General features: G+C 53.1%; 1 protein-coding gene across 6 annotated transcripts in view; it reads right to left on the reverse strand.

Annotated features, from left to right (window-relative positions):
- The window catches only part of HIP1 (huntingtin interacting protein 1), a 133,501-nt gene that overhangs the window by 20,295 nt on the left and 99,013 nt on the right, over positions 1-14,193 (reverse strand). For 3 of the 6 annotated variants that reach the window (XM_004020975.5, XM_060405957.1, XM_060405959.1), the window contains exons 6-16: positions 12,794-12,870; positions 12,309-12,370; positions 8,991-9,131; positions 7,404-7,461; positions 4,449-4,524; positions 4,217-4,357; positions 3,376-3,473; positions 2,734-2,806; positions 1,796-1,979; positions 1,206-1,294; positions 716-832 (exon numbers count right to left, since the gene is read on the reverse strand). In XM_004020975.5, the coding sequence (XP_004021024.2) occupies positions 716-832; positions 1,206-1,294; positions 1,796-1,979; positions 2,734-2,806; positions 3,376-3,473; positions 4,217-4,357; positions 4,449-4,524; positions 7,404-7,461; positions 8,991-9,131; positions 12,309-12,370; positions 12,794-12,870 (1,116 nt within the window). Of the gene's footprint in view, positions 1-715; positions 833-1,205; positions 1,295-1,795; positions 1,980-2,733; positions 2,807-3,375; positions 3,477-4,216; positions 4,358-4,448; positions 4,525-7,403; positions 7,462-8,990; positions 9,132-12,308; positions 12,371-12,793; positions 12,871-14,193 lie in introns of all 6 variants that reach the window. The other 3 variants (XM_042240413.1, XM_060405956.1, XM_060405958.1) reach the window with 1 other exon arrangement.

The raw sequence follows: 14,193 nt of genomic DNA on the forward strand, positions 1-14,193 counted from the left end.
CAGGTTGTGACCCATGAGTAAGAATTCATAGCAAACATTTTTTTTAATGCAATAAACAGAGCCAAAAAGTAACCCACATAATAAGGTAAAGTATCACTCTGTGAAACTTTGATTTTCATTAGTGTTTTTTTTTTTTTTTTAAACTTTTTGGCCATACCAAGCAGTACGTGGGATCGTAGCACCCTGACCAGGGATGGAACACATACCATCCCTGGAAGCGCAAAGTCTTAACCACTGGACTGCCAGGGAAGTCCTCCATTAGATGCTGTTTTTACTTTGGGACACAGAGAAGTGTGAAAGCCCCTGCTCCTAAGTGGAAGGCACTCTGTTTTATCCACCTGCCATCTCTTATGCCAACGGGACCTGCCGCCTAATGCCAACTCCACCCCAAGGCACGGCTGCAGACAACTCCTGGCTGTGGGTCTTTGTAAATGCCGATCCTCTCTCCCTGACATCCACCTGCTTCCACTTCAAAACCTCCTCGAGGTTCATCTTAGCTGATGAGCCCCACTCAACTTCAGACCTTTCATCACGTCATGCCCCTAACAGCGTACACGTGAGTAACCATGTCCTGCGCCCTAGGGCCCCTTGCCACCCTCCCTGCAGATCCGCCCGTGAAGACAAGGCCCTCTATTCTGTGCAGTGCTCAAAGCCTCCTCCACCTCAGAAGGAGGGCACCCCTCCTCAACTCCCACCCACTTCTCTTTCCACTCACCTTCCGCTGGGTCTGGTCACTGATGCGCTGAAAAGAATCCTCCAGCTCTTTTTTCTCCCGTTCCAAATCCACCTGGGCTTGTCTGGCCACCGACACCTGTTTGGTCACCTCCGCATTCTGCAAGAGAAGAACGGTGTCTCGAAATGGCTTACCTCCCGCTTTAAGGCCATTACCCTTGTAGAACCAAGGACGGCATTCAGACTGCGAGTGCTCTAAAGATGAACACAGACATCGCTTCCCCACCCAGAGGAAGCTGTTGCCTTCAGATGCTCGACTCTCAAGTATTGCAAAAATGATCAAGATGAGGGCTATCACAAGTAGGGCTGGTACCTAAGGGGTAGTTTGAGATATGACAGCCAGGGAGCTCTGGTTTCCAAGAAATGGTGGGGACACTGGCCCTGGAGAAGCCATCCAGTCGGGGTCGACGTCTCCCCTGGGCAGGGGGCCCTATGCACGGGGGCCGGGGTGCCGGTGCTGGTGAGGGTCCTACCTTCCGCAGCAGGTCGGCGTGGTTCTGCACCAGCTCGTTGTACTTCTCCTTGAGCTTGCTGTAGCGCTGCTCGTTGGCCTGGGCTTTCCCTGAATTGTCAAGGAGCAAGGTGAGGGGTCTGCACTGGCGGGGCACCCTCTGCTCTTCTGTAAGCCAGAGTCCCTAGAAGACTACCTTGCTTTTCCACAAACATCTATACCTCCTTCTCCCATAAAAGTCTTACTTAAAATTAAAGTCCTCCGGCACGTCTGCTTTAACAAAGAATCACCTGATTCAAGTCCCTGCACTGATTCATGCCCCTTGAGCATTCCACACTTGGCGTTCTAAAGTCAGTGTTACTGGCTGCTATGCCACAATTTTTCATAAGCTCTTTCTCTTTTGTCACCCTCTGTCTCCTCATCTCTCTGTTCCCAGCAGGGCCCCACGGGGAACTGCCACCTACCCTCCTAACCGCTGATGCTAGTGTTCACCTCTCTGGACAGACGCAAGGCAGGGACCCTGGTGCCCAGCCTCAGCCTGCACTGCAGGGCTGGCGGGGCGCCGCCCTCCCCGGCCCCACCCTCACGCCCACCCCAGCGACAGCTCCTAACTCTCAATCTCCGTCAGGCTCCGCTGAGCCTTCTCCGTGTCCTCGCGCTTCTTCTTGAGCTCGTCCAGCTCGGCCCGGAGGAACTCGCTCTCGTCGGCCGCCTGCTGCCGCAGGTGCTGCTGCTCGGCCAACTCGGCCTCCAGCTCGCTGGTGCGGCCCTTGAGCTGCAGCACAGCCCGCTGGCTCTGTGGGGAGGGCCCGGGGATGAGTGTGAGCGCGGGGTGGGACGAGAGGGTCCCGCCTACCACGTCTCCAGTGCCAACTGAATAAACACCTGGGGTTTCCCAACGAGCTCACTCCCAAGGCCTCGCAAAGAGAGGTGGTCACTACAAGCCAGCCACCCACCAACAGGGGGTGAGGGCAGGGGAGTTCCGGTCCTGTTAGAGGGGCCTGGGGGCAATGACAGACCAGCTAGAATGAGGAAGGGGAGAATGCTTGCTGCTGCTGCTAAGTCGCTTCAGTCGTGTCTGACTCTGCGACCCCAGAGATGGCAGCCCACCAGGCTCCGCCGTCCCTCGGATTCTCCAGGCAAGAGAACTGGCGTGGGTTGCCATTGCCTTCTCTGGAATGCTTGCTGGTCCCAGGTAAAGGATCTGATCAGCCATGAGTAAGCACCAGACACAGCAAATAACTGGCAAAGCTACAAGCCAAACCTCATCACCACGTGACAAGAACAGGTATCTCACGGCACAGCTTCACAGCCAGCTGGTGGTCATGATTCTCTCCAAGTATCACAGGGCCCCTGGAGTGTGGCTTAAACGCTGTTCCCAAGAGTAAGTGTACTGGAAATACATGACCTGCTGTATTGGCATTTGGCATTTCTACTAATTAACCCTCCACTAAGATGTGGCTCAACAAGAGTGGATGTGAAGAGAATTTAATATCGAAAGCTATCACGTTCCGGTAAAGCCCAGAGGTGGATCTGAGCCCAGCTCATACCTCAGTCTTCATGTTTTCCAGCTGTGCTTTCAGTTCTCTGGTCTCTCCAAACAGCTGATCAATTAACTGATCCCTAGGAAGAGAAGGAGAGCAAGTTTGCTTCCACCGTGCTCCGCTTTCCTTTGAAATGCGAGCTGGGAGACCCGGGGAGGAGGTTAAAAGCCGATGTTCATTTGGGAACAATTCTTTGAAATCCTGTAAGTTAAACTCTAAGACCCGCAGTGTCTCCAGATACTAATCTACCACCCACGGGCCCACAGGTATCTCAGCCTCATTGGCTACTCCTCTAGGATTTGAAAGGGGTCAGTATTCAAAGGTTAGGACTTCCCAGGTGGCTCAGCAGTAAAGAATCCGCCTGCCAATGGGTTCAGTTCCTGGGTTAGGAAGATTCCCTGGAGAAAGGAATGGCTACCCACTCTAGTATTCTCATCTGGAGAATCCCATGGACAGAGGAGCCTGGAAAGCTACAGTTCATGGGGTCGCAAAAGAGTCAGACACGACTTAGCGACTAAACAACAACTCGAAGGTCAAGACGTTTATCTATGAAGCCCAAGAATTCCTCTTCAGTTGGGTGTGGCGATTGAGCTCTTGGCTTAACATAGCGCCCACACCATCTGCTTTAACCCCGCAGCCCGGACTCACTTCTCGTCCTTGTTCACGCCATTCTGACTGTTGAAATTGAAGGGGTCGCTGCTGGAGGAACTGCCAAAGATGTCATCGAACTTGCTGTCGAATGAATTCTGCTGCGACCAGAAAGGAGGACAAGGTTAGAGACCCAGTGGGGTCTATGTGGGTCTCAACAGCCACGTGGGAACAGGTGCTTTCTTAATCTGGTTCAAATCCAGGTACAGCGCCTCCTAGGGACGGCAGGTGGCGTGATCTGTCTAGGTCGGCGCTCGGGTTACAATGTGGCTGCAGAACTTCTCTGGTGGTCCCTGTGAAGGGAGCCCCACAGCGCAAGGGGGCCGAGGTTTGATCCCTGGTCAGGGAACCAGATCCCATATGCCTCAACCAAAGATCCCCAATGGCAAACTAAAAAGATCTCGTATGACACAGCAAAGACCTGCTGCAGGGGTTTCCCTGGTGGCTCGGTGGTAAAGACTCCGCCTGCCAACGCAGGAGACACAGGTTCGATCCCAGGTCCAGAAAGATACCACATGCCTCGGAGCCCATGTGCTGCAACCACTGAGCCCGCGTTCCAGAGCTCAAGAACGGCAATTGCGGGGCCCATGTGCCCTAGAGAGAGAAGCCCCTGCACTGCAACGAAGAGTAGCCCCCACTCTTTGAAACAAGAGAAAAGCCTGCACAGCCATATATAAATAAAATGTAAAAAATAAAATAAAATAAAAAGAGCCAGTGCAGTCAAATAAATGAATAAATAAATAAGAAGGTGGCCTAGCTTGGCCATGGTCCTCCCGCCCACCTCCCTGTACCCGGGGGTGCCGGGAAGGGCTAAGTGAGCTTCCTCTTATGAGGTTCTCACCTGCTGGGAGGCGTCCATCCCCATGAGGTCATCCTTCTCTAAGACCGGCTCGCTGTCGGGGGACGACGCCTCGGCTGGGATCACCACCACGGGGCTGACGTGCTCTGACAGGGCGGAGGCTCGCAGGAAATTGGGTGGGTTCTGAAGCGGGAAGACACATTTCTTGAACCCTGCCCGCCTGCCCACCTCAAGGACAGGCCTCCTGGGCTCAGCAATCCCCTGGCACGTTTACCTCTGGCAGTTGAGGGATCTGAATGAGCCGCTTGAAGTACTGCAAGTTGCTGGAGCGGTAGAAGAAATCTTTCAACCTAGGGGTGGAGAGAGGTTGGAGGGCTGCTGGGGGCCTTCACTAGCCCCGAGGAGGGGACACCCCGCTTTCCTACTGCCTGCCCAGCCCCGGCCGCAGGCTGCCAAGGAGATGCCCTCCATGGTGCAATTATGACGCTGCTGGGACACATTATGTATTGCCAGCCCTCACTGATCTGGGGGTGAGCAACGTTGGTGGTGTCTAGTTGTAAGTTGGGGCCGCTTCTTTGCGACTCCGTGGACTACAGCCTTCCCAGGTGGCTCAGGGGTAAAGAATCCACTTGCCAATGTACGAGATGCGGGTTCAATCCCTGGATCCGGAAGATTCCCCCGGAGAAGGAAGTGACAACCCACTCCAGTATGCTTTCCTGGAAGAATCCCATGGACAGAGCAGATTGGCAGGCTACAGTCCATGGGGTCGCAAAAGAGTCGGACACGACTTAGTGACTAAAACAACAAATAATCTTGGATGGATATGGGAATGAAGAAACTCCAATTTTTTCTCATCCTCAAGTCTCCATTTTGTATCTAAGCATGGAAGGCCGAGAGCATCAGACATACTTTCTGAGATGAAAGGGGGTTAGTGATATCAGCCCTCGCTCTGCAGCACCGAATTTTCTCCTGCTCAGCCCAATAAATGAAACCGCTGGGGTCTCAGGACAGCCCATCAGACCCCAAGGTTAGGACTGTCCCTGTGACCTCACTGCTGCTTTCCCCGCAGCTGTGTCCGCGAAAGAGAAGGTGATGCTTTCATTAGCTGGAAGAATGAAGGGAAACTGAATCACCTGACCACACGTCCCCCGCTTTCTGGGCTGGAGCCAACAGTAATAGGCTCTTGCTTTCCTAAGCTACTGGAATTTAACATTCCAGGAAATCGGCCCCAGGGCCTGTCTCCTAGGATTTAATAAGTCATTTTTTATAGCATAAACATACAAGGCTTTTCAAACAGAATAAGGAACCGGGTGGTTAGCACAACTCTGAACTTGCCCTCTGATTGCTACTCAGCAACCAGCAAGAGAAGCCTGGGCTTGGGTTCTGGGGGCGATGCTTTTCCTGTAGTCAAGGATGAAGAAATTAACAAGGAAAACAATCACACTAGTGTCCTTCCTGGCTCCCTCCTTCCCCTGTCTCTCCTCCATTCTGGCCCCTCTTCTCAGGCAGACTGAATTGAAAGATGAACTGGACTTGTCATCTCATCACCAATTTTCTTTCCCGAAAACGCAGCAGAATCATTTGCCCCTCTGTCAAACAAGCTCTTCCTCTTCTAGACTAGATAGCAGGCTGATTAGTTCCTGAATTGATTCAAACATTGACTAAACACTACAGTCTTAAGGAACTATTATGAATTCAGGTGCTAGAGATACAATTACAGGCAAGATAGTCGAACAAAAATAAAGTCATTCTTAGAACTAGAAAGCTGCTATAATGGAGAATACCAGGGTGGGTGGGTGGATGGGGAGGTGAGGTGGAACAGGAGATGGGGGGAAAGACCCCACTTAAATAAGGTGGATAGAGACTTCCTTTGTGCGGAGGAAACTGAAGGTGACCTGGATGGAGCTGGCCAGGCTGGAAGAAGAGCATCTTGAGGAGGGGGAATAGCAAGTGTTAAGCCTCGGAGCTCTGGGTATGTTTCAGAAACTGGAAGAGGACCCCACAAAGTATGCCTGAAACACTATGAGCACAGGACAAGAGGTCAGCAAGGACGGGCAGAGGCCAGATCATGCAAAGACCTTGCAGACCACAGAGAGGGGCTTAGATTTGGTTTTCATCGTTATCAGAAGCCACTGAAAGGTTGGGAGCAAGGGGGTTATGTTTTCACAAGGTCATTCTAACTGCTGGATGGGGATGGGATTGCAGGGGACAGGAGCAGAGCACCGTGTCCATACTGGAGGGTCCTGGTAGACAGCAAAGGAAGGGGCCGAGGTGGGAGGCAGAACTAGAGCCAAGATCTGTCTGTAGATAAACCAAGTGTCATCTGAGCTCGCTAATAGATTAAACGTGGGGAATGAGGAGAATGGTGAGTTCCAGATCTCTCTCTTAAGCAGATGGTGGGCAGTATTCACTGAGATAAAAAAGATCAGGAAGAAAACATTTTTGGAAGAAAGCCTAGAGTTCAGTTTGAGATGTAATTTTAGTGTGAAAAGTGAAAGTCACTCAGTCATGTCCAACTCTTTGGGACCCCATGGTCTATTACAGTCCATGGAATTCTCCGGGCCAGAATACTAGAGTGGGTAGCCGTACCCTTCTCCAGGGGATCTTCCCAACTCAGGGATCAAACCCAGGTCTCCTGCATTGCAGGCAGATTCTTTACCAACTGAGCTATTAGGGAAGCCCAAATTTGGTGTAGAGATGTCAAACAGACCACTGGGGATGTGAGCCTGGCATTCAGAGGTGAGGTCTGGTCGGATATACATCTCTTGGAGCTGTCAGCATGCACATGGCATGAGACCAAGAGAATTTAGGTAAAGAAAAGGAGAAGAGGATGAAGTCCTGGGCCTAAGGGTAGCAATCAATGAATGAATGGAATCACCTTCCTCTGAGATTTATTAGAGAACTGATGGCTTCCCCAATCATTGGCAGTTTTACCCACACCTTCTTTTCCTTCGCCTTTAAAGCAATAAAGCAGCTACCCTTGTCCCTCGATGATTTAAAAGCAAGTGCTCCTGGAACTTCCCTAGTGGTCGAGTGGTTAAGACTCCATGCTTCTAAGGCAGGGGGAGCGGGTTTGATCCCTGGTTGGGGAACTAAATCCTATGTGCCTACAGCATGGTGCGGCCAAAAAGTAAAATATAAAATAAAATCAAAGCAAGAGCTCCTGCAAGGATGGGTTGCGTTTACAGCACTTTAGATTCGCTTCTTTTCTGTCACTCAAGCCGCTTACTTTGTGAACTGCTCCAGGAAGCGGTCCCGGTGGCCTTGCAGGGTGTCGGCTGGGAGACCTGGAAGGAATCGGAAAAGAGTGAGAGGGAAGGAAAGGGGCAGAGGGCAGGGGACCTGGGGAGGGAAGGGGACCATCCTTCCTGGGGCCAGTGGTCAGCCCAGGGGAAGGCATTCCTGACCTAGAGCTGCCCAGGAACTGGTAACCTCTTGGGCCCAGTTGGGGCCAGCAGGGACTCTGGAGGTGCTTATCAGCCAACTCTCCTTCTGTCTGCTCCTGGAGTGCGAGCTCCCTGGGCACAGAGGGCTGGAAGTTGTGCCCCTAACCACAGCAGCAGGGTGGACCAGGGCAGGCCCTGGAAGGGGGCTCTCTCCCAGGGGTCATGTGCACTGGATGCCCTGGGTGAGGCTTTGTGCAAACGTGAGTCTGGGAGAGACCCAGAGAGCCTGCCGGGGGGCCAAACACCACAGGACTGAGACCCACAGGAGCCAGTCTAGCACTGGCTCGGTAACTGCGGACTCCACGATGCTGGACAAGCAGCAGCCTCTTAGGGCCGGCCTCCTCCGTGGCAGAGTGGGGACCGCTCACCTCCCAGATTGTACAGTTCTATGCAGTTCAGCTACAGATGTCTTAAATTTCAATTTTAGAAATTTTTGAATGTGATACTATCATTCAGTATAAACACGGAGTACATATATAAATATAGTAACTCAAAGGAACAAAAGTTTACAGTGATGACAATAGCACTTTCCCTCAACAATCTTTCTCCCAAGAACCCAGGAAATCCAGTGGTGAGATTTCTCTCACCATTGAGAGAAATCGGACGAACTCTAATGAGGAACATCCTACGAGGTATCCGACCAGGACTCCTTAAAGACGTCCCTGGTGGCCAGTGGTTAAGAGTGCACACGCCAATGCAAGGCACAGACACGGATTCAATCCCTGGTCTGGGAGGATTTCAGAGGCTGTAGAGCAACTAAGCCCGTGAGCCACGACCACTGAGGCCTGGAGCCTAGAGCCCGTACTCTGCAACAAGAGAAGCAGCCCCAGTGAGAAGCCCTGCACTCGCCACAACTAGAGAAAGCCCCCGTGAACAACGAAGACCCAGGGCACCCAAAAATAAAGTGGAGAAAAAAGCAATAAAAACAACTGTCGAGGTCATCAAAAACAAGGCAAGTCCAAGGAACTATCAGAGCCTAGAGGAGCCTAGGGATACCTGATGACTGAATGTGACACCACGACCCAGATGGGATCTTGGGACAGAAAAAGGTCATTAGGCACAAACTGGAAATGTGCATAGAACACTGACTTCAGTGAATAATAACATATCACTATCGGTTCACGAACAACGTGGTAGCCTGGAAGGGCAGGGCAGGGCCATCCTGGGTCACCGCTAGGGCAGGCTGGGTGCGTCCCTGCGCACAGCAAGGCTTGGCCCTGATCTTTTATTATTATCAAGACAGCTGGGAGCTCCGGGGGCCTTCCAGAATATGAGCAGAAAGCCAAGGGCGCCGGGGCGGGAGGAGCTGCCTCTCTCCAGGGACGGCCTTGCGGCCAGAAGCTTCCAGAGATCAAGCCCGGAATACTCACAGGAGTGGAGCTTGAAGAGAAGCTTGACAGCGTAATCATAAAGGTGGCTGCAATCCAAGATGACCTGGATGAGCGGGGCGAGGCGGCACTGCCCGGCTGTGGTCACCGACACGGAGCGCGACATGTCCAGGGAGTTGAACACTAGGGGACAGGAAGGGGAGACGTGAGCAGAGCTGGGGAGTGAGAGGCCACCTTCTTTGAGGGCAGAGGACAAGCGTTCGGCACCGGAGGACCTGTTCTGTGCAACCATGGTCTCGTGTTAACGTGTTTAACCCTTTCAGCACCTCTCTGCTTTGTGCTAGGCTCAGGCGTGTCCGACTCTTCATGACCCCATGGAGTGTAGCCCACCAGGCTCCTGGGTCCATGGGGTTTCCCAGGCAAGAATACTGGAGTGGGTGGTCGTTTCCTCCTCCATTCAACACTCCTACGGGGTAGCTAAAAGCATCCCCATTACACAGAAGAGGAAACTGGAGGTGAGCAACTTGAAGGAGGTCACAAAGCCAAGAAGTGGTTTTGCTTGAGAGATGTTGAGTTAAAAGCCAGAGCCCCCGTGGCCAGAGAAGAGACGAGGAGCCTGTGTCCCTGGCAGCCATCAGGCTCCTGTGTCACAAACCAGTGAAATGACTGGTTCTATGCCGGGTACAGCCCAGTGGGAGGCCAGGAAAGAAGGGATTGGTGGGGGAGCGCCCCAAATGCCTCCTTCCGGTCTGAGGAGCTTCACGCTCCCTGCCCCACATTGGCAGGCAGAACACAGCACCTGGTAGACTTCTGATTTAATGTGGGAGGTGAATTCTTATTCAAGAGAAGCTCTCAGTTTTACGGGGAATCAGATTTTCAGGATCGGAAGGGGCTGTGCACACAGCCCCACGCAGCCCTCCATCTCAGGCATGAGCTTGGTCTCATGGTGCCTGGACCCTAAGAAACTCCCGATCTGGGGGTGACAGTAGAAAGCATGTGGGGAAAATATCAAACGTTGATCAGAACACTAAGGAGCCGATAATTCAGCCCGGGCTTCCTGGTGGGTTTTCCCAGGGTTCTTGGAACACCAGATGGGGCAACGTGCAGGAACCTCGGGTGGACAACCAGAGAGGCTTTGAGGACACTGGGCAAGGAACCAGGAAGAGGGTGAACTGTCAGGATCAAGGCTGATGGAGGTCCTTGTAGGGAGTGGGTGACCTGCCCTCCATTCTCCCGGGCTCCAGAGGGCAAGATGTTCCCACGGACCCCTCCATGCTCACCTCCTGCCCCCTGCTCCTAAACCAAGCAACCAGATGCCTGGCCGTGGACCGTCAGCACACACCACCGGCCAGGCTGATCTCCCCGCAGTGGCTGCCCGCCGCCTCCAGAGATTCCACATGTGGCCAACACTGAGAGACATCCCCCTGCAGGCCCTCAGTGCATGGGACAGCCCCGGAGGAAAGCCCAGAGCCACTGTGTTCGACCTTCCCTGGCCACACTAATCCCCGTTAACAGGCTTAAGTCTGGCAACTGAAAAAAAAAAAAAAAAGTCCCAAACAGTTCTAATTAAAAGGCAGCTTTTCTTCTTGACACAAATTAGAAGCAGCTGTCACTGCGAGGCGGCCATCCCCAAGTCTCCTGGCTTCCCTAGGCTCCACTCTGGCAGGAAATCTCAGGCTACTCCTGGCCGGTCAGCTGCTTTCCAGGAATGCCCCTTGGCATCCAGTAACATCTAGAGTGGTGTGACCGGGGGCAAAGTTACTCAATCTCTTGGTGCCTCTAGGTACTCTTCCGTGAGATGCAGATGGTTCTAATGGCACATTCCTCATAAGGGTCTCATAAGGAGGTCTTGTAAGGATTAAATGAGAATGTCCTATAAGTGGCATAGCAACTTGCAGTGGTTCTTCGGGTTGGCTTGGAAACTGATTAGAATCACCCAGGGAAACGCAGAGACGACTCATGACTGCCTGCAGCTCCTTCATCCCTGCTTCTGTTTTAACTGGTCTAGGGTAAGGCGGGGGGCAAGGCTTCCGGGCTGGCTCAGCCATAAAGAATCTGCCTGCCAATGCAGGAGATCGGGCTCGATTCTTGGGTCGGGAAGATCCCTCTGGAGAAGGCAATGGCAACCCGCTCTAGTATTCTTGCCTGGGAAATCCCATGGACAGAGGAGCCTGGTGGGCTACATTCTCAGGTGATGCGGATGCTGCTGGTCCAGGGACCACACTTTGAGAATCATTGCAGGTGCATCCAATCAACATTCATTGTAACTAGCCCACGTTTCCCACAGTTGAAAACCTGGGGCACCCTCTTCCGAAGGTTCTGATCCAGATCTTACAAGGTCACAGACTAAGACTTAGAAGCTGGATAGACTTCTGATCCCATTTTTCTCCGTTTCTGGGCTCGTAAGAGGTGAATGGGCTTTTCCCTGGTGGCTGGTAAAGAACCTGCCTACCAATGCAGGAGATATGTGTTTGACCTCTGAGTCAGGAATCCCCTGGAGAAGGCAATGGCAACCCACTCCAGTGTTCTTGCCTGGACAATCCCCATGGAGAAAAGAGCCTGACGGGCGACAGTCCATGGGGTCACATGACTTAGTGACTAAACCACCACCACCAAGAGGTGAATGAGGATGGAGGAGGGTGGGGAAAACCATGAGCATTCAACCATAGAGGAGTGTGTGCAAAGACTCGGGTAGCTCTCAGGAGAACTCTAACTAATTCACCCCAGACACTTCCACAGCATTCAGATGGATGTTGACATCAGTTTATGAACTCTGTTCACCTGCTGTTTCTTCATTGCTGTTCATCTAGAAAGCAAGTGTTCTTGAACTTGGCTGCTGAGCACTTGCAATGACAGGCACGGGGCTAGAACAGAGGTGAGCAAGGCCTAGTTCCTGATTTTTGAAGAGGCGCTCAACATACATTGCTAATAACCCAAAGGATCAAGGCATATGGAAACAGAGCCAAGTATCATGGAATGCTGGGGCAGAAAGAGGGCCAGCCCAGCTGAGCGGCAGACAGGTCTGGGCCAAAGGACCAGCCAGTGCTGGGGCCACAGTCCAGGGACTGTCAGAGAGGCTGGAAGTGTCTTTGGACTCTCGGAGGCCCGGGCTTAGCAGGGAGGCCAATGCAGTGGGGAACTGCAGCCCTTCTGGTCACGTGACTCTGAGAATGCCCTTGGACTTCAACCTCTGTACCAGGGCCGAGGGCACAGACACGGTGGGGCAGCTCCATCTTCCTGGCCCGTGCTGTACAACTTGCACAGAGAGGGGGGCTGGGCTGGCTGTTCCCAGGAGGGAACCAGTCTGGGGGTCAGGTGCTGGCCAGGAAAGCCTGGGCCAGATGGGAGGGAGGGACTCACCAGTTTGGAAGAGGTTAAGTTCACACTCCAGGTAGTCGAACATTTCCACTGTCAGCTGGAAACTGGACCCAAGAGGAAAGAGAGCTTATACTCTACAGCCCAAAAGCACGCGTGTACAGGTGTGCACGCACAAATGCACACACCAGCTCTGAGTCTCAGCCTCCAGCTAAGTGGATATTAAGGCCGTTGGAAGACCAAGCAGGGCGAATTCAACAGTGACAGCAGAAGAGAAAGAGGGTAGGTTCCACACTGTGTTGGGAGGGCAGAGGGGCACAGAGAAGGGAGGCCTGGAGCGGGAAACACCCTGGAAGGGTTCTGGGCAAGGCACCAGCAGTAAGCAGCCCCAGGGTCAAGTCACTTAGAGGCTCTGTCCCCACCTCGGCCACCGGCCCTGCCCTCAGGCCCTCTATGACCCTAACTGGAAGTGAGAAGACCTACACAAGCTCCCGTCCCCCTCGGGCCAGGGCATAAGGACGGCCACTTACAAGTTATTGACGTCACTCTCTCCAGCCTCCTCTAGCTGCCGGTCACTCATGTGAAGGTTGCCTGGGAACCTGGGGTTCTGGGAAGGAGGCAGAGGAAGTCAGAACAGGACACCCTGAGAGCTCTCTCTACAGCTGACATCACGCACACCAAGTCCCATTGAGCTCCGGCAGCAACAGGATGGATTCTGCTTGGTGTGGGTGCCTGCGTGCTCCGTGGGGAGTATACACAGAGACACACACACACACACAGACACACAGACACACACACACACACACACACGAAGGTTCCATCCCATCCCTGGGACCTCAGGGAGGGCCCCACCCCCATAGCCTGTACCACGGACTTCGTCTCCCTGGGGCAAGGACACCCAGCGCGTAACTGCTGGCGGTCCTCAACCAGACACCCACACCAGGCAGGCAGTGTAGCCTCTGCTTATCCCTAGTACATTCCGAACCCTATCCAGGCTTCCCGCTGTCCTTTGACCACTTCCGGAAGCTTCTATTGTGAGTTCAGGGCCAGGCAAACCGATTCTCATATTAACTTCAGCAAAATGGAATTAGTAAAAGAAACTTGAAGGTTGGAGAAGATTACAGGAAGCACCCCTGCAGTCAGGGGAGGTTATCTGGGATTATCAGTTGTTGCGTATCTGTAGTCTCCTGTCTTTCTGTGTGGTCTGTCCAGAGCGGAGGGAGCACAGAGAGATGGTGGCCAGTCCACCAAGGGGGCTCTAAATTCCAGGCTGAGTTCTTCAGGCTCTGAAGACAGAAATCCTCCACTCGGGCACCTCCATCTCTGGCTGTAACACCCTCCTGTCCTGAGGCCCACCACCCCGGCTCCTCTGCTTCAGAGACTCAGGCCGGTTGCTTTTTCCTTTTTTAATTGATTTTATTTTTTGGCTGCACCATGCAGCATGTGGTTCCCTGACCAGGGATCGAACCCACGTTCCCTGCATTGGAAGCACGGAGTATTAACCACTGGACCAAAGGGAAGTCTGCAAGCCGGTTCCTTTATCGCCCCCTTCTGGCCGTTTACTTCCTCACTGGGTCTGGACATCACGGCACCTACGTACGGCACCTCGCCCTCATCTTCGTTCCTGCCCGTCCTCACACCACAGTGCCGAGAACCCCAGTGAGTCTGGATCGTTGTCCCATGCTCTGTGTCTCAGACCAGCTGCCCTTCTCCCTCGAGAATGACTCACAATTCATCACTATGAAACCGCGCTCTATAGCTCTGCGTGAGTGCCTGCTAAGTCACTTCAGTCCTGTATGAGTCTTTGCGACCCTATGGACTATATAGCCCTCCAGGCTCTCTGTCCATGGGATTCTCCAGGCAAGAGTACTGGAGTGGGTTGCCATGCACCTCCTCCAGGGGATCTTCCCTACCCAGGGGTCATACCCAT

Source organism: Ovis aries, chromosome 24 (assembly GCF_016772045.2).
Source record: "Ovis aries strain OAR_USU_Benz2616 breed Rambouillet chromosome 24, ARS-UI_Ramb_v3.0, whole genome shotgun sequence".
Classification (NCBI taxonomy): Eukaryota; Metazoa; Chordata; class Mammalia; order Artiodactyla; family Bovidae; genus Ovis; species Ovis aries.